We start from the raw sequence: 20,531 nt of genomic DNA on the forward strand, positions 1-20,531 counted from the left end.
CTGTTATCATTTTGAAGTTTAAATATAAACTAAAAGTACAATACACTTAAACAACACTGGTTTGTAAATGGTATACCTAAGGTCTAAAGTACTGAAGAAAGAATGGCAAAGAAAATGTATGGAATGGAATTTTATCTGAATGTATTTTATCTGATTTAGTTGTGCATAGAAAAACTCACTCAAGTGGATGGAATTCTATTTAAAGTCTGCAAAAGGAAAAAGGAAGCAGAAAATTACTGCAAAAAATATACTAAACTTTCTTACAAAGTGAACCATTGAGACAAAGTGAACCACTGTAATTATTTCCAGGTTACATGATACATTTGAGGTAAAAGTTTTTGTAAAATTTATTTTAAAAAATAGATAAGATCAAGGGGAAATGTGATCTATTTTCTCTCCTTAGAAGCTTTTGAAATTTTTTCTATTATTCCTGCCATTCTGAAATTTCACAATAATTTGACTTAGTGTGAGTCTTTTGCAGTAATTGTGGTGAGTAGTTGGTAGGCCCTTTCAATTTACAGACTCTTGTCCTTAAATTTCTAGGAAGTTTTCTTGTATTAATTTATTGATAATTTCCTCTGAACAATTTTCTTTACTCCTCTTTCTGCAATTTAAAAAATATTTGACTTCTTGGATTAATCTAATTTTATCCTTTCTCTATTATTATTCACCTCAATCTTTTTTGGTTCTTTTTCTGAAAACTTTTGCCTTTAATGTTTAACTCACACATAATTTATTTCAGTTGTCACATTAGTGGAAAAACTAGTGAAATTTTAGAATAAGGTATATAGTTTAGAATGTACTGATGTTCCTTTCCTGTGCCAGTGCCTGCCAGCCAAAGGATGAAGTAGGTGAAGGATATATAGAAACTCTATTATTTTTACAATTTTTCAGTAAATCTGAAATTATTTCAAAATACAAGGCTAAAAAATCAAAAGGACAGATGTTTGAGAGAAAAAGTATCAGGGTGTCTATGCATGTACCACTTCTCATTAGTTTTTGCCTGTTTCTGAGAGCATATTAACTGTAGTTTCTTCGATATTTTCTTCTGCTCCCTGCATTGTATGTTTCTTATGAATTTCTTTTTTTCTGTTTATTTTGTTCTCTCACTCTAGAGGTTTTCTTCTAATGTGGCTGCATGTTCATAGTTATGAGGGAGGCACTAAAATCCTAATGGAAAGTTCTTTGTGCACAGTTTGTCAGTCATCTTCACTGCAGGGATTTAAGGGACCAGCTAACTTTTTCTCTATGGTAGAAAGCATGCTTGGACTAGAGTCTTGGATCTGCCACTTACTCAACTATGATACTGTGGGCAAGTTACTTTTTATGCTTAAAGTGATCAAAAAAAAAAAAAAAAGTTAACACTGCCAGTAATGAGACACATTGGCATCTCATACCCCTGACATGACACACTGATAAGGGCATATCACCTCTGTGATATTATTGTTCCAAATTGAAAACCTTTATCTAATTAAGAGAAAACATAGGCCAAACCCAAAGTAAAGAGTGTTCTACAAAATAACTAATCAGTATTTTAAAAAAGAATCAAGGTCATGAAAGACAACAAAAGACTATGTAAATGTCACAGATTGATGGAGAATAAGGAGACATGACAAATTAATGTAGGATTTAATATTACATCCTAGAACAGAAAAAGAATATTAGTGAAAAAGTTGATGAAGTTTGTAGTTTACTTAATAGGTCTGTAGTTTACTTAATAGTACTTTATGAATGCTAATTTCTTGGTTTTACTAACTGTTTTGATTATATAAGCTGTTAAAATCAGAAGTTGAGTGAAGAGATATATGAACTCTGTATTTTTTTTTACAACCTTTCTGTAAGTGTAAATTATTTTAAAATAAAATGTTAAAAGGCCAAGGACGTTTGGTAGAGTGGGATGATGGGGGAAAGATAATTGCTAGGCTATCTATGCATGGATTGCCTCTCATTAATTTTGCTTGAAGCATGATGAATCCTGTTTTGATTTGTAAATTCGAGTCACAGTGTTTTTGTTTTGCTGTTAAAATTTCTGCGTGTTCTTTTTGTTCCATTTATTCTGTATTCTTTTCTTGGGAATTACTATGTTTTGGTTGGATCTGTCTCTCTGCTCTCTCTATCTAGCATTTTATTTCATCATTTCATCTGTCATGTTATTTTCTTTTACATTCTGGAAGAATTAAAAACATCTTTCTCTGTCAAGGATTTCATTTTCTGTTGTGACTACTGGCCTTTTATGACAAAGGCAAATATGATTCTTGCCATCATGTCAAACAGTTTTTGGGCAGTATTTTCTTACAGTAGCCAGCAACCATTTCATTTTTCCTATTTTTCAGTTTTCAATTGTTTTTTAAAGATCTATTATTGAGAATATGGGATATATTTTAAAAATTGCATTTAATTTCCTCTCATACATATGTTCTTATACATATTTGTACTATTCATCCTTGCCTTCAATTTAGTGCCATATTCAATTTTTTTCACAGAACTCATATAATATATATTTTTCTGTTTACTCATCCTTCAGTGGGGATCTACCCATGACAATTATAACTGGTGTCATGAACACTTGATTCTCCTAACTGTTCTATGTCCTCGCTTTTAGATTTACATCAAAAAGGAAGCATTTTTTTGCTCCTCCTGCCTAGTTCTTTATGAGTAAAAAATTTATTCTAGAGAATCTGAGGCTATTGTTTGGCTATATACAGCATATATGAAAATTTATACCTTCCTTATATGTTCAGAGTTACAAAGAACCAGCTTTTCCTGTCTCTTTCCTTTATATTATATTGCTTTATACTTGTCCTTCCTAGGTTTTACAGAATACAAGAAAATTTTAGTCTCTACATTGATTTATAAGAAGTATTGCCGGGCGCGGTGGCTCAAGCCTGTAATCCCAGCACTTTGGGAGGCCGAGGCGGGTGGATCACAAGGTCAAGAGATTGAGACCATCCTGGACAACATGGTGAAACCCCGTCTCTACTAAAAATACAAAAAATTAGCTGGGCATGGTGGTGCGTGCCTGTAATCCCAGCTACTCAGGAGGCTGAGGCAGGAGAATTGCCTGAACCCAGGAGGCGGAGGTTGCGGTGAGCCGAGATCGCGCCATTGCACTCCAGCCTGGGTAACAAGAGCGAAACTCCGTCTCAAAAAAATAAAAAAAAAAAGAAGTATTAATGATACTCAAATGAGGAAATGGTTGGGAAAAACACACAAGCAGCATAAGCTTTTTATAAAATAGAGACAGTTGCTAATTTTTAGGTAAGTACATGCTTTGGGTCTTTGAACTAGAAGTAGATAGTGGTAGCACTTCAGATGCCTTTCCAATTTACTTCTGAATCATACTTTGTAGACCATTAGTTGTGTTTTTCATTTAAGTCCAATCAACACTTTAATTAGAAGAAATTCCTCATAGCCTGGCAAGTGGTTAAATATGATCCTTAACATCCACATGTTTTCATGGCTTGTTGGTAGACATGAGAGTTAAATAAAATACACGTTGAACTTAATCCATATAAGAACAATTTTATTAGACACTTATATTAATGCAAAAGTGTAAAAATACTGTAAGAAAACAGAAACACTTCAGAATTCTCCACTCATACCCTTCATACCTTGGGATTTGATATTTATCTTAGAAACAGAATAGTTCACATACCCAGAAACACAGATTTTCCTTTTGTTCCTTCCTAGTTGGTGGAATAACTTTGACATTATGTGGCTTCGTTTTGTCGACTTTAAAACTTAATTCTCTTGTTTTATTTTTTAAAATTAGAGATGTCTTGCCATATTGCCAGCCTGGCCTCAAACTCCTGGCTCAAGTGATCTTCCTGCCTTGGCCTCCCAAAGTGCTGGGGTTCAGGTGTGAGTTACGACACCTGGCCTAAAACTTGATTCTGTGTAAGATGTTACTGCTGAATTAGGGAATAATAGCCCTAATTAGTATCATATTAATCTAGTTACCTCTATATTGGTCTGTTTTGTATTTATTTATTTTTGTATTTGACTTGACAGAGTATGTAGGCTGTGGCTTACAGTCAATGAGTAGTTTCTGGTAAACAGTACCTCACAGAAGTTAGACTTGTGCTCTGAACTCTGTATAATATTTCTATTTCATTGAATAGATTTGTTGCTTCCAGATAGTTTTGACATGTGAAATTCCTACTTTGGGATATTCTCGATTAACATTCACAAAGTTGTAATCGTTAGAGTTTTAAAAATGACTTATGCTTATAAAAACAACAGATTCAAACTCTTCCAAAGAATATTTCCACTTTTCTATTTTAAAAATCACCAAGATTTTTGGTACTAGAGAAAATTTGCATTGGAGGTAAAAAAAGGCTAGTGTTTCAAACGTTGTTCACTAATATTTTAATATTAGTAATATGTTCTAGAAAAAGATTGTTTTGTAATATAGAACAACATTTGTATATTAAGATTTCCATGTTATAATACAAATGTACTATAAATAAAAATAGATAATTTGCCACACAGTAATACATGCATATTAAAGCATTTCTACAGTTATACAGTACTAGAAAACTACAGAAGTGGTTTTGGAGAGTGTCTGTCTTTGAGTGGGGCATTAATTTGTATTGAGGGCCACTAAATCACCTAAAGAAAAATATTGAGTATAAAATGCATAGAACATTTAACCTTAAAAAATAAAAACAAGAAACACAAAATTCTACATAATTGTCTTGTGTTTCAGTTTTGACTTTGGAAGTACATTATTATTTTTTTTCATCTCTAACAAAAGAGGAATTAGTGATTAAAAAATATAAAAAATTTTTTAGAGATATACATGGTCTCACTCTGTTGCCTAGGCTAGAATGCAATGGCGTGATCATAGCTCACTGTAACCTTGAATCTTTGGGCTCAAGTGATGCTCCTGCCTCAGCCGCCTGAGTAGTTAGCACTATAGGGGTGCACCACCATGCCCAGCTAGTTAAAAAGAATTTTATTTTGTAGAGACAGGGTCTCAATATGGTCTCAAACTTCTGGCTTTAAGCAATCCTCCTACATTGGCCTCCTAAAGTGCTGGGATTATAGGTATGAACCACCACACTTGGCAAGAATTAGTAATCTTTATATGACTATATTAAAGAGTAAGATACCAGTTTCTCTGTACAATTTCTGATGTTATCTACTCACAGACCTAAGAAAATTTAGAGAATATATAAAACTAGAAGAATTAAATTTTAAGAATGTTTAACATTAATATCCTTTGGAAATTTCTCCTATCCAAATAACACCCACCACTCTGTCCTCTATTCAAATTACTCAATTTGTATAATTGTATAAATTATACAATTTCCATCACTTGTGCTATAGCTCTCTCTCAGTAACTGAAAATAACTATCACTTATATAATACGGCACAGCAATATCAGCGATTTCTGCAGAAGTATATTTGGAGTAAATGTTAACGTCAGAAGAAGTCTGTTTTAGAAGATTTTCTAACAATACTAAAAATGAAGCCTCTATAAGTAATGTTTAGTAACACTATAGGCTTTGACACTATGTCAAAATTACAGTTTTATTTCACGTTTGCTGTATAGTGGTAAAGGCAGTGGAGGGATGCAGTGAGTGGTAATGGCAGTGAGTGGTGATGGGGTGAAGGGACATGAGAAGGCTGGGAGGATTCTTAAAGTAAGACTGTCTTGGTATTGAGTTCAACACATAGGATGTGCCAGAACATAAAAATGAGTGTGAAATAGCTAACATCCATTATTTTAATGCAAAGACTATGCCTACCTTCCTCACCAAAGTACACTGTATGCAGGATTCATATTACCATCTCAACAGTTGATAAATCTGTGGCTCTTTACTGCAGACAAAGTTCATTTACTTAAAGGGATGATGCAAGAGTTTCACTAAGAAACTTGGTCCTAAGGGAATATGAAAAATTCCCTGCTACATAGTAGATAGTTAAAATATGTTGATTATATACATGGATATAACTAGATTATCATTCTTTGGCCTCAATCTGACTAAGGAGGCATGAACATGATTCCCAAACTGGAAGAGGAGATTATTAATTGTTTTCACCTCCCCATAAATATCACATGCCATCAACATAGATAATAAAAATCAGAGTACTATATATTAAGTATCTAGAATAGGCAAATTCATACAGACAGAAAGCAGATTAGAGGTTACCAGAGACTAGGGGTTGGGAGGAAGCACAAAGGAGGAGTTATTGCTTAACGGGTGCAGAGTTTCAACTTGGGATGAGGAAAATGTTTGGAAACAATGGTGATGGTTGCATAGCATTGTGAATGTAATTAATGCCATTGAACTGTACACTTAACAATGGTTAAAATAGAAAATTTTAAGTTGCATATATGTTACCACAATACATAAAAAATTGACCATTATAGTTAATTTAGAATTATATTTCCTTCACATGAAACAGTTTGCTAATTCTGTACTTCTCATCATAAATATCCAAAGTTGTTCCTTTCTAAAAGAGAAGCTTGGAAAACTTGAAATACAATAGAAGAAAAACAAAGTAAAAAGTCAAAACAAACTTCTTACTTTAATTGGTTCAGGCTGCATCACAGGTGCAGGTATAGTGATGGCACTTGGAGCATAAACCTGGTGATATGTTGCTTGAACTCCATGATCAGAATAAGGCTGTTACAAAAAAGTGAGAGAAAAAATATTACCTTTCATTTATTAGTTCAAAATATTTATTCAGCATTTACAATATACTAAACATCTTGCTATACAATGTAGAAATAGTTAAAAACACATTCCCCTATGTTTAATTAACTTATAATCTGACGAGGGAAATAGTACAAGAATCATAAGTCCTTTAGACACGTATATGGATACAACAGGGAGGGGAAGAGATTATGTAAATGCAATTATGGCTTGTCCAGTAGATGGTGGTACCATTCATTGGGATATAGAATACAAGGAAAGCTTAATATTCATGTACTTGTGCATGAGGGGTTGGAGAGAAGGAGTTAGGTTTGTGATATACAAAATTTGTGATATTTGTAGGAATTCTAGTAGAAGTATACTATTGATAGATGTGGCTCTAGACCAGCATTGTCAAATAAAAGTATAATGTGAGCTACACATGTTATTTAAAATTTTCCCATTGTCATGTTAGAAAAGAAAAAAAGGTAAAATTAATTTTTAGTGATGCATTTTATTTAAACTAATACATATTAAACTATTATCATATAAAAGTATAAGCAATATAAACATTACCAAGATGTTTTACATTCTTTTTTCATATGGTGTCTTCAAAACCCAGTATGTATTTTACACTTAGGGGACATCTCAATTTCGTTTTGCCACATTTCAAGTGCTCAATTGCCACATGTGGCTAGTGGCTATTGTAGTGGATAGTGCACTATCCACTAAAACTCAGGAGTGAGACTGGGGCTAGATATATGGCTATGGATGGTAAGAACAGAATGAGTATATGTGGTGAAAGAATGGAGAACCAAATATGAAATCTGCCTTTAAAGGAAAACAACTGGAGGTAAAAGGATTGCCAGAAGAGAGTAGCATCATGGAAATCAAGGGTAGGAAGAGTTTTAAGGAGTAGGTATGATGTTTCTGAGAAGTCAAGACTAAAAAGGAAGGAAAGTTTGTGGCAGTTAGGAAGCCATTGAGGACCTCTGTCCAAGGCAGCTTTGGCAGAAAGGTAATGAAGTAGACTTCAACAGGTGAGGAGTGAATGGATAGTGAAGTAGCAGAAATTCTGAATGTAGACTACTTTTTCAAGAAACTTGGCTTTGAAGGGTAGCAGAAAATTAGGGAATTGGTGAGGGTGTGTATCATAGTTATCAATAACATTGTCTCTTACAAGGTGCTAGGCACTATACAAAGAACTTTGTATACCATATCTCTAGTCTTTACATCAATCCTGCAAAATAGATTTTCCTGATGTCCTCATTTTACAAATAAGAAAATTTTGAAAGCAAGACTATGAAGGGTTAAGTAATTCCTCAAAGTAACACAGAAAGGGGTGAACCAATGGAGACAAGAAGACTTCAAATACAAGAGAGAAAAATAACAGTAGATGGAATGAGGTCCCTGAAGAGGAGGGAACTGACAGCATCTAGATTGCAAGAGGTATAAACAGCCTTGGACAAGACTGAAAGTCACTAAATAAATATAAGAAGCTAAGGGTGAGTTAGGATTCAGGTAAGTTTGTGTTTTGGGGTTGGAGGCTGAGCTGGTTTCCACAAATTGGTTCTTACTCTGCAAAAAAGAAGGCAAAGCTATATTCTCAGAATGACACAGGCAGTTGTTGGAGTGGGGGCAATCTGGTAGTACTGAGGGCTTGGCAAAGGTTTAATATAATCATTGAAATAAGTGAGTGAAGATGCTAACTTTTTTTTTTTTTTTAAAAAGGAAGTCTGACTAGAACACTCTTAAGAAAAGTCCTGAAGTTATTAATTTTAGGGAAAAAAACTATAAACCATCCCACTCTATTCATTAAGTTATTTATTAGTCAGACTATACTGTCTACTAGAAACAATATTGAAATCAAAACATGCAAATATTTTGTACAGAAATACCACACAAAGTACAATTTATAAGATAATAATGAGCAATATTTTCAGAAAAGCCTTACTAGATTCTATTAAATAGTGCATATATTCTGACAGTATCTGATATCAGGAATTAAAAATATGATTTAATGCCAAAAGAGATTCTGACAAAAAATCAAATGCAAAAGCATTCTTATCTCCCTACCTTCTCCTTGCAAACAAGAAAATAACAAAGAGGACAAAATATAGATTTTTAAAATGCCATCATCAATTAAAAAGGAAAACGTCTATGAGTCCCAAACCACACACAATGTAAAATGTCTGCCAACTGCAAGCTGGACCAATATAGAGGAATATTCTGACGCCTCCTCAGACATCAGAAAGGATAAAGATTTCCCTAGAGGTTGATGTTCTGGAAGACCTCTTCAAAGATATTTTAGAGTCTTGAGTGCAGAAGTATGTATTGGTTAGGGTGAAGTAGAAGCACAAAATATCTCCACAGAGATCCTATTTTACATGACTTAGTAACAGAGAAGGTAGAATTGATGGAGAAATCATATTTATACATTTTTTCTTGTCTACTATCTAGCTTTTACGTAAGGAACACTGCTGGAGGTGAAGCAGGATAAAAGTGGGAAAGGAAGTAGTACTGCCACATCCCAATACAGAATACCTGTGATAAAAAGGACTTCACAAGGAATGAAAATGATCTCTGGTAAGGATGTGGAAGAAAGGGAATCCTTGTACACTGATGGTGGGAATGTAAATTAGTATGGTCATTTTGGAAAACAGTAGGGCGGTTTCTCAGAAAATTAAAAATACTCTCATGTGATCTAGAAATCCCATTACTGTGTATACATATCTAAAGGAAATGAAGTCAGTATGTCAAAGAGAAATCTGCACTTCCATGTTCACTGCAGCATTATTCATAATAGTCAATAGATACGGAATCAACTTTAGTGTCCATCAATGGGTGGATGGATAAAGAAAATGTAGTATCTCTATACACAACGGAATACGGTTCAGCCTTAACAAAGAAGGAGATCCTGTCATTTATGACAACATGGATGAACCTGGAAGACATTATGGTAAGTGAAATAAGCCAAGCACAGAAAGACAAATACTGCATGATTTCACTTATATGCAGAAGGTGAAAAAGTCAAACTCATAGAAGCAGAAAGAAGAATGGTGGTTGCCGGGGCTGGGGATCGGGAATGAGATGGAAGATGTTGGTCAAAGGGTACAGAGTTTTGGTTCTAAAGGATGAATATGCTTCGGAGATCTACTGTATAGCATGGTGACTACAGTTAATAATAATGTATTATATACTTGAAAATTGCTACGAATTAAGGCACTTTAGATGTTCTCACCACAATCAAATAAAAAAGGATAACCATATGAGGTGGCAGATTAACATGATTGGGGTAATCTTTTCACAATGTGTACATATATCCAAACATCATGCTGTACACTTTACACTGTACATTTACACTGTAAATGTATACCATTTTTTGTCAATTACACTTTGGTAAAGCTGGGAAAAAAAGAAAAAAGCAACCACAAAAAAAAATATGTGGGGTATGAAACAAAGAATAAATAAATCCTAGTAAAAGTATTGATAGTAAACATTAAGATCCGACTGTGGAAATTATTGTCTCAGAACAGAATTATAATGTTAAAAAAGTAATAAAACAATGTACTTAAATTGAGAGGTGAATGCTAATTTCCTAATCTTTCATGACAATGATTTAAAACATATCATGCACATGGTATTGGTACAAAAACAGACACATAGACCAGTGGACCAGGATAGAGAACTCAGAAATAAGATGGCATATCTACAACCATCTTCAACATATCTGACAAAAACAAGCAATGGGGAAAGGATTCCCTGTTTAATAAATGGTACTGGGGAGGACCAGGGCAAGATGGCTGAATAGGAACAGTTCCAGTCTGCAGCTCCCAGCGAGACCAACACAGAAGGCAGATGATTTCTGCAATCCAACTGAGGTATCCAGTTAATCTCACTGGGACTGGTTAGACAGTGGGTGCAGCCCATGGAGGGCGAGCAGAAGTAGGGTGAGGCATTGCCTCACCTGGGAAGTGCAAGGGGTCAGGGAACTCCCTCTCCCAGCCAAGGGAAGTCACGAGGGACTGTGCTGTGAGGGACAGTGCTATCAGGCCCAGACACTATGCATTTCCCATGGTTTTCGCAACTTGCAGAACAGGAAATTCCATCGGGTGCTACATCACCAGGACCCCAGGTTTCAAGCACAAAACTGGGCGGCTATTTGGGCAGACACCGAACCAGCTGCAGGACGTTTTTTTGTTCGTACCCCAGTGGTGCCTGGAACCCCAGCAAGACACTCCTCTGGAAAGGGAGCTGAAATCAGGGAGCCAAGTGGTTTTGCTCAGCAAATCCCACTTCCATGGAACCCAGCAAGCTAAGACCCGCTGGCTTGAAATTCTTGCTGCTAGCACAGTTTGAGGTTGACCTGGGATGCTCCAGGTTGTGGGGAGGGGGGCCCACCATTACTGAGGCTTGAGTAGATGGTTTTCCCCTCATAGGGTAAACAAAGCCTCTGGGAAGTTTGAACTGGGCGGAACCCACCTCAGCACTGCAAAGCTGCTGTAGCCAGATGGCCTCTCTAGATTCCTCCTCTCTGGGCAGGGCCTCTCTGAAAGAAAGGCAGTAGCCCCAGTCAGGGGCTTATAGATAAAACTCCCATCTCCCTAGGACAGAGCACCTGGGGGAAGGGGCAGCTGTGGGTGAAGTTTCAGCAGACTTAAACGTTCCTGCCTGCTGGCTCTGCAGAGAGCAGTGGATCTCCCAGTACAGTGCTCAAGCTCTGCTAAGGGACAGACTGTCTTCTCAGGTGGGTCCCTGACCCCATGCCCCCTGACTGGGAGAAACCTCCCAGTAGGGGTTGATGGACACCTCATATGGGAGAGCTCCAGCTGGCATCTGGTGGGTGCCCCTTTAGGACGAAGCTTCCAGAGGAAGGAGCAGGCAGCAATCTTTGCTGTTCTGCAGCTTCCGCTGGTGATACCCAGGCAAACAGGGTCTGGGTGGACCTCCAGCAAACTCCAGCAGACCTGCAGAAGAGGGACCTGACTGTTAGAAGGAAAACTAACAAACATAAAGCAATAACATAAACATTAACAAAAAGGAGTCAAAGCAATAACATCAACATCAACAAAAAGGAGTCCATGCCAAAACCCCAACCAAAGGTCATTAGCATCAAAGATCAAAGGTAGACAAATTCACAAAGATGAAGAAAACCCAGCACAAAAATGCTGAAAATTCCAAAACCAGGATGCCTCTTCCCCTTCAAAGGATCACAACTCCTTGCCAGTAAGGGAACAAAACTGGGTGGAGAATGAGTTTGACGAATTGACAGAAGTAGGCTTCAGAAGATGGGTAATAACAAACTCCTCCGAGCTAAAGGAGCATGTTCTAACCCAGTGCAAGGAAGGTAAGAACGTTGATAAAAGGTTACAGGAACTGCTAACTAGAATAAACAGTTTAGAGAACATAAATGACCTGATGGAGCTGAAAAACAGCACGAGAACTTCGTGAAGCATACACAAGTATCAACAGCCCAATTGATCAAGTGGAAGAAAGGATTCAGCGATTGAAGATCAATTTAATGAAATGAAGCATAAAGACAAGATTAGAGCAAAAATAATAAAAAGGAATGAACAAAGCCTCAAAGAAATAGTGGACTATGTGAAAAGGCCAAACTTACATTTGATTGGTGTACCTGAAAGTGACAGGGAGAATGGAAACAAGTTGGAAAACACATTTCAGGATATTATCCAGGAGAACTTCCCCAACCTAGCAAGACAGGCCAACATTCAAATTCAGGAAATACAGAGAACTTCACTAAAATACTCCTTGAGGAGACCACCCCAAGACACATAATCGCCAGATTCACCAAGGTTGAAATGAAGGAAAAAATGTTGAGGGCAGTCAGAGAAAAAGGTGAGGTTATCCACAAAAAGAAGTCCGTCAGACTAACAGCGGATCTCTCTGCAGAAATCCTACAAGCCAGAAGAGTGTGGTAGCCAATATTCAATATTATTAAAGAAAAGAATTTTCAACCCAGAATTTCATGTCCAGCCAAACTAAGCTTCATAAGTGAAGGGGAAATCAAATCCTTCACAGACAAGCAAATGTTGAGGGATTTTGTCACCACCAGGCCTGCCTTACAAGAACTCCTGAAGGAAGCACTAAATCTGAAAAGGAAAAACCAGTACCAGTCACTGCAAAAACATACCAAAATGTAAAGATCATTGATACTATGAAGAAACTACATCAACTTATGGGCAAAATAACCAGCTAGCATCAAAATGACAGGATCAAATTCACAAAACAATATTAACCTCAAATGTAAATGGGGTAAATGTCAAAACTAAAAGGCACAGACCAGCAAATTGGATAGAGTCAAGACCCATTGGTGTTCTGTATTCAGGAGACCCATCTCATGTGCAGACACATGTAGGCTGAAAATAAAGGGATTGAGGAATATTTACCAAGCAAACGGAAAGTAAAAAAAGAGCAAGAGTTGTAATCCTAGTTTCTGATAAAACAGACTTTAAACCAACAAAGATCAAAAAAGACAAAGAAGGGCATTACATAATGGTAAGGGGTTTAATCAACAAGAAGAGCTAACTATCCTAAATGTATAGGCACCCAATACAGGAGGACCCAGATTCATAAAGCAAGTTCTTAGAGACTTAGACTCCCACACAATAATAGTGGGAGACTTTAACACCCCACTGTCAATATTAGACAGATCAATGAGACAGAAAGTTAACAAGGATATTCAGGAGTTGAACTCAGCTCTGGAGAAGCAGACCTAATAGACATCTGCAGAACTCTCCACACCAAATCAACCAGTATACATTCTTCTCAGTACCACATAGCACTTATTCTAAAATTTACCACACAATTGGAAGTAAAATACTCCTCAGCAAATAAAAAGAACAGAAATCATACCAAACAGTATCTCAGATCACAGTGCAATCAAATTAGAACTCTAGATTAGGAAACTCATTCAAAACCACACAACTACATGGAAGCTGAACAACCTTCTCCTGAATGACTACTGGGGAAATAATGAAATTAAGGCAGAATACAGATGTACTTTGAAATCTGTGAGAACAAAGACACAACATACCAGAATCTCTGGGACATAGCCAAAGCAGTTTTTAGAGGGGAACTTATAGCTCTAAATGCCTACAGGTGAAAGTGGGAACAATCTAAAATCGACACTCTAACGTCACGATTAAAAGAACAAGAGAAGCAAGAGCAAACAAATTCGAAAGCTAGCAGATTATAAGAAATAACTAAGATCAGAGGAAAACTAAAGGAGACAGAGACACAAAAAACCCTTCAAAAAAAATCAATGAATCTGGGAGCTGGCTTTTTAAAGAGATCAACAAAATAGATGGACTGCTAACCAGACTAATAAAGAAGAAAAGAGAGAAGAATTAAATAGACATAATAAAAAATGATAAAGGGGATAACACCACTGACCCCACAGAAATACAAACTACCCTCAGAAAATACTATAAACACCTCTACGCAAATATACTAGAAAATCTAGAAGAAATGGATAAATTCCTAGACACATACACTCTCCCAAGACTAAACACGGAAGAAGTCAAATCCCTGAATAGACCAATAACAAGTTCTGAAATTGAGGCAGTGATAGCCTACCAACCAAAAAAAGCCCAGGACCAGAAGGATTCACAGCTGAATTCTACCAAAGGTACAAAGAGGAGTTGGTACCATTCCTTCTGAAACTATTCCAAACAATAGAAAAAGAGGGATTCCTTTCTAACTCATTTTATGAGGCTAGCATCATCCTGATACCAAAACCTGACTGAGACACAACAAAAAAAGAAAATTTCAGGGCAATGTCCCTGATGAACATCAATGCAAAAATCCTCAGTAAAATACTGGCAGATCAAATCCAGCAGCACATCAAAAAGCTTATCTACCATGATCAAGTCAGCTTCATCCTTGGGATGCAAGGCTGGTTCAATATGCACAAATCAATAAACGTAATCCATCACATAAACAGAACGAGTGACAAAAACCATATGATTATCTTGATAGATGCAGAAAAGGCCTTTGATAAAATTCAGCATCCCTTTCATGCTAAAAACACTCAATAAACTAGGTATTAATGAAACATATCTCAAAATAATAAGAGCTATTTATGACAAACCCATAGCCAATATCATACTACATGGGCAAAAGCTAGAAGCATTCCCTTTGAAAACTAGCACAAGACAAGGATGCCTTCTCTCACCATTCCTATTTGACATAGTATTGGAGGTTCTGGCCAGAGCCGTCAGGCAAGATTCAAAAATAATGAGTATTCAAATAGGAAGAGAGGAAGTCAAATTGTCTCTGTTTGCAGATGACATGATTGCATATTTAGAAAACCCCATTGGTCTCAGCCCAAAATCTCTTTAAGCTGATAAGCAATTTCAGCAGTCTCAGAATACAAAATCAATGTGCAAAAATCACAAGCATTCCTATACACCAATAACAGACAGAGAGCCAAATCATGAGTGAACTCCCATTCAAAATTGCTACAAAGAGAATAAAATACCTAGGAACACAACTTACAAGGGATAAGAAGGACCTCTTCAAAGAGAACTACAACCGCAGCTCAAGGAAATAAAAGGACACAAACAAATGGAAAAATATTCTATGCTCATGGATAGGAAGAATCCATATTGTGAAAATAGCAATACTGCCCAAAGTACTTTATAGATTCAATGCTATTCCCATCCAGCTACTACTGCCTTTCTTCACAGAATTAAAAAAAGCTACTTTAAATTTCATATGGAACCAAAAAGAGCCCATATAGCCAAACAATCCTAAGCAAAAAGAACAAAGCTGGAGGCATCACTCTACCTGACTTCAAACTATACAAGGCCACAGTAACAAAAACAGCATGGTACTGGTAACAAAACAGATATATAGACCAATGAACTGGAACAGAGGTCTCAGAAATAACACCACACATCTACAACCATCTGATCTTTGACAAACCTGACAAAAACCAGCAATGGGAAAAGGATTTCCTATTTAATAAATGGTGTTGGGTAAACTGGCTAGCCATATGCAGAAAACTGAAGATAGACCCCCTTCCTTATAAAAAAAAATTAACTCCAGATGGATTGAAGACTTAAATGTAAGAATAAAACCATAAAAACCCTAGAAGAAAACCTAGGCAATACCATTTAGGATATAGGCATGGGCAAAGACTTCATGACTAAAACACTAAAAGCAATGGCAATAAAAGCTAAAATTGATCTATCGGATCTAATTAAACTAAAGAGCTACTGCACAGAAAAAGAAACTATCATCAGAGTGAACAGGAAAACCTACAGAATGGGAGAAAATTTTTACAATCTATCCATCTGACAACGGGCTAATATCCAGGATCTACAAAGAACTTAAACAAATTTACAATAAAAAAACAAACGAGTCCATTAAAAAGTGTGTGAAGCATATGAACAGATACTTCTCAAAAGAAGACATTTATGCGGGCAACAAACATATGAACAAAAGCTCATTATCGCTGGTCATTAGAGAAATGCAAATTAAAACCACAATGAGAACCATCTCATGCCAGTTAGAATGGTGATCATTAAAAAGTGAGGAAACATGCTGGAGAGGATGTGGAGAAGTAGGAACGCTTTTACACTGTTGGTGGGAATTGTAAATTAGTTCAACCATTGTGGAAGACAGAGTGATGATTCCTCAAGAATCTAGAACCAGAAATACTATTTGACCCAGCACTCCCATTACTGGGTATACCCTCAAAGGACTATAAATCATTCTGCTATAAAGACACATGTACACGTATGTTTACTGCAGCACTATTTACAATAGCAAAGACTTGGAACCAACCCAAATGCCCATCAATGATAGAATGGATAAAGAAAATATGGCACATATACACCATGGAATATACTATACAGCCATAAAAAAGAATGAGTTCATGTCCTTTGCAGGAACATGGATGAAGCTGGAAACCATCATTCTCAACAAACTAACACAGAAACATAAAACCAAACACTGCGTGTTTCACTCATAAGTGTGAGTTGAACGATGAGAACACATGGACCTAGGGAGGGGAACGTCACACACACTGGGGCCTGTTGAGGGGTGGGAGACAATGGGAGGGAGAGCATTAGGTGAAATACCTAATGCAGATAATGGGTTGATGGGTGCAGCAAACCACCATAGCACATATATACCTATGTAACAAACCTGCACATTCTGCACATGTATCCCAGAACTTAAAAGTATAATAAAAAAAATGTTTCTGGGAAAACTGGCTAGCCATATGTAGAAAATTGAAACTGGACCCCTTCCTTACACCTTATACAAAAATTAACTCAAGATGGATTAAAGACTTAAATGTAAAACCCAAAACTATAAAAACCATGGGAAAAAAATCTAGGCAATACCACTCATTCGGGACATAGGCACAGGCAAAGATTTAATGATGAAAACATCAAAAGCACTTGCAACCAAAGCAAAAATTGACAAACAGTATCTAATTAAGTAAAGGGCTTCTGTTCAGCAAAAGAAACTATCATCAGAATCAACAGACAACCTACAGAATGGGAGAAAATTTTTGCTACCTATCCATCTGACAAAGGTCTAATATCCAGAATATACAAGGAACTTAAACAAATTTACAAGAAAAAAACAAGCAACCCTGTTAAAAAGTAGGCAAAACACATGAACTGACATTTCTCAAAAGAAGACATTTATGCAGCCAACAAACATAATGAAAGCTCAACTTCACTGATCATTAGAGAAATCCTAATCAAAACCACAATGAGATACCATCTCACACCAGTCAGACAGGTGATTGTCAAAAAGTCAAGAAACAACAGATGCTGGCGAGGCTGTGGAGAAATAGAAATGATTCTTTGCATTGTTGGTGGAAATGTAAATTAGTTCAACCATTGTGGAAGACAGTGTGGTGATTCCCCAAAGACCTAGAGGCAGAAATACCATTTGACCCAGCAATCCCATTACTGGGTATATACCCCCAAAATATAAATCATTCTATTATAAAAATATATGCATATGTTTGTTCATTGCAGTACTATTCACAACAGCAAAGACATGGAATCAATCCAAATGCCCATCAGTGATAGACTGGATAAAGAAAATGTGGTACATATACACCATGGAATGCTATGCAGCCATAAAAAGGAATGAGATCATGTCCTTTGCAGGGACATGGATGGAGCTGGAAGCCATTGTCTTCACCAAACTAACACAGAAACAGAAAACCAAACACTGCACATTCTCACTTGTAAGTGGGAGCTGAGCAATGAGAATGCATCAACCCAGGGAGGGGAACACTACACACTGGGACCTGTTGGGGGCTGGGGAAGGGAGAACATCAGGATAAATAGCTAATGCATGCTAGGCTTATCATCTGGGTGATGGGTTGATAGGTGTAGCAAAACACCATGGCACACGTTTACCTATGTAACAAACCTGTACCTCCTGCACATATATCCTGGATAGGTGCAGCAAAACACCATGGCACATGTTTACCTATGTAACAAACCTGTACCTCCTGCAAATATATCCTGGAACTTAAAATAAAATAACATAAAACATAGCATGCACAGTTCCTGGTACACAGATGGTGAAGCTATCAGTAATAGATCAGAAATATAATTTAAACATGCTGAAGAGGATATTAAAATTTCTAATTATAAATTTAATTTACATTTTTGTAGGATTTTTTTTTAAATTATAAAAAGGTATTTATTAGAAAATGCAAAAATTACAGATAATGTGATAAATTTGCCATTTATCATATATCTACTCTTTGTATCAAAATATAAAGAAACTGATCCATTTTAAAACTGATTCCAGGCACGGAAAAAGAAACAAATCTTCCCATTAATTTTTTTTTTTTTTGGATAAATTTTGTAAAGATTTTTTTTCTTCTTCATCTTAATTATATGCTTTTGACTAATAGAATGTTAAGAACAATATAGATTGACAGCCAAAATGAGAATGCAGAGCATTTGAAATTTTACTATTTCAAGAAGATCAAGTCAAAGATTGGCATAGTGGAGCAAAAAGTTGATTTGGGGAATGGTTCAGAACTAATTAGTGAAAAAGTCTAAGATGATGCATTCTTAGATATAAGAGAGGGAAGAGAATAAATCAACAGAACAGAAGATGAAGCAGTTTCAATAAGGGTCTAGAGCAAATTTAAAAAAGAGAGAAAAAGAAATAAATGTTAACATGAGGTAGTTATAGATCAATTACTTTAAGACTAATACATACCTCTGGAACTGAAGTTTCCATTAGAGACAGTGGAGGAGGAACACATCCACCATCCTGTGCAATTTCCACTGGTTGATAAATAACTTCAGAAGGTTGTAGGTATAAGAATGGAGCAGAAGAGGCAGGAGACTAAAATACAAAACCATATTTCTAATTCAAATATGATTAGTTATTTCTATTAAACCAAATGACTTACCCAACAGATGAGAGAAGTATCTGCTTTATATTTTCCTATTTTTTTTTTTTTTTTAAGGAATAGCACATAAGTATCGCAGCAACAGATCAGGACCTAATCTGTTATAAATTCCAATTGAGTAGATGTAGTTAAAGAATCCTATCACTGGTAAGCACTAAAACTTCCTAATGACTCAGAACCTCATATATAAATTCAGATAATAATTATGATTATATTAGTATTACCAGTAAAGCTTGTAATAATGTGACCAATGGTATTTAAATTGACATAAACAGAGCTGCTCTCAGCTCTGTTACTTCTAATGGAAGTGGGAAAATGCCATTAAACAATTTTTTTGGTGATAAACTACTTGTTACCAAAGGTTGGAAAATAGAATACTTATTTAGGAACTGAATAAAAACTGAAGCCAAATCTGAAGTAAAGCTAGAAAAATTCTAAATTTTCAAATAACACTAATAGTGAAAAAGGGTAAATTTTCAAGTTTCTACAGCACTCATTTACAAAATGCTTTCACTTATGCATTATCATTTGATATTCACAAAAATCATGTAAGGAAACTTACAAAAATATAGTATCATTACATCCATTTTACAAATGAAGAAACTGAAAATGAACTGCTGAAAGAATCACAGTTAACAAATAGAAGAAGTCTCAAACGTAGTTCTCCTGACTTTAGTATTCATGCAGTCTTCACAAGAATATAATGAAAGAAGGATTTAAAATTAAAAGTTAACAGTTACCTGAGGAACACTCCACTGCCACTGTCCTGGTAAATACTGTGTAGTGGCCTAAAATGAAATAAAAGAAAACAAAAACTCACTCAGATTATAAACAAGCATTAAAACTGGATCTCTACAGGCAAAAATATGAAGTTAGATTCTCACGCCATACACAAAAATTGACTCAAGCCATATACAAAAATTAACTCAAAATGGATCAGAGACTTAAATGTAAGAGCAAAAATTATAAAACTCTTAGAAAAAAAAAACAGGTGTAAATGTCTGTGACCTTGAATTAGGAAATGTTTTAAAAATTATGACTCCAAAAGCACAAACAACAAAGCAACAAGAACAAAAAAATAGTTAAATTAGATTTCATCAAAACTCTAAAAAACTTTTGTGCAAGTGAAAATACAACCCACAGGATGAAAGAAAATATGGAACTTATATCAAAAATGCATAAAGAACTCTTACAGGGCCGGATGTGGTGGATCACGCCTGTAATCCCAGCACTTTGGGAGGCCAAGCCTGGCGGATCATGAGGTCAAGAGATCGAGACCATCCTGGCCAACATGGTGAAACCCTGTCTCTACTAAAAATACACAAATTAGCTGGGCGTGGTGGTGTGCACCTGTAGTCTCAGCTACTCAGGAGGCTGAGGCAGGAGAATTGCTTGAACCCGGGAGGTGGAGGTTGCAGTAAGCCGAGATCACGCCACTGCACTCCAGCCTGGCACCTGGC

The 20,531-nt window shown here is 36.1% G+C and overlaps 1 protein-coding gene across 3 annotated transcripts in view; it reads right to left on the bottom strand.

Moving 5' to 3' along the window:
- Positions 1–20,531, bottom strand: part of BOLL (boule homolog, RNA binding protein) — a 58,676-nt gene that overhangs the window by 10,222 nt on the left and 27,923 nt on the right. For all 3 annotated transcript variants that reach the window (XM_017545177.2, XM_017545176.2, XM_037744523.1), the window contains 3 exons: positions 19,812–19,859; positions 18,876–19,004; positions 6,537–6,635 (listed from right to left, as the gene is read on the bottom strand). In XM_017545177.2, the coding sequence (XP_017400666.1) occupies positions 6,537–6,635; positions 18,876–19,004; positions 19,812–19,859 (276 nt within the window). The remainder of the gene's footprint in view (positions 1–6,536; positions 6,636–18,875; positions 19,005–19,811; positions 19,860–20,531) is intronic.

Source organism: Cebus imitator, unplaced genomic scaffold, assembly GCF_001604975.1.
Source record: "Cebus imitator isolate Cc_AM_T3 unplaced genomic scaffold, Cebus_imitator-1.0 Scaffold178, whole genome shotgun sequence".
Lineage (NCBI taxonomy): Eukaryota > Metazoa > Chordata > Mammalia > Primates > Cebidae > Cebus > Cebus imitator.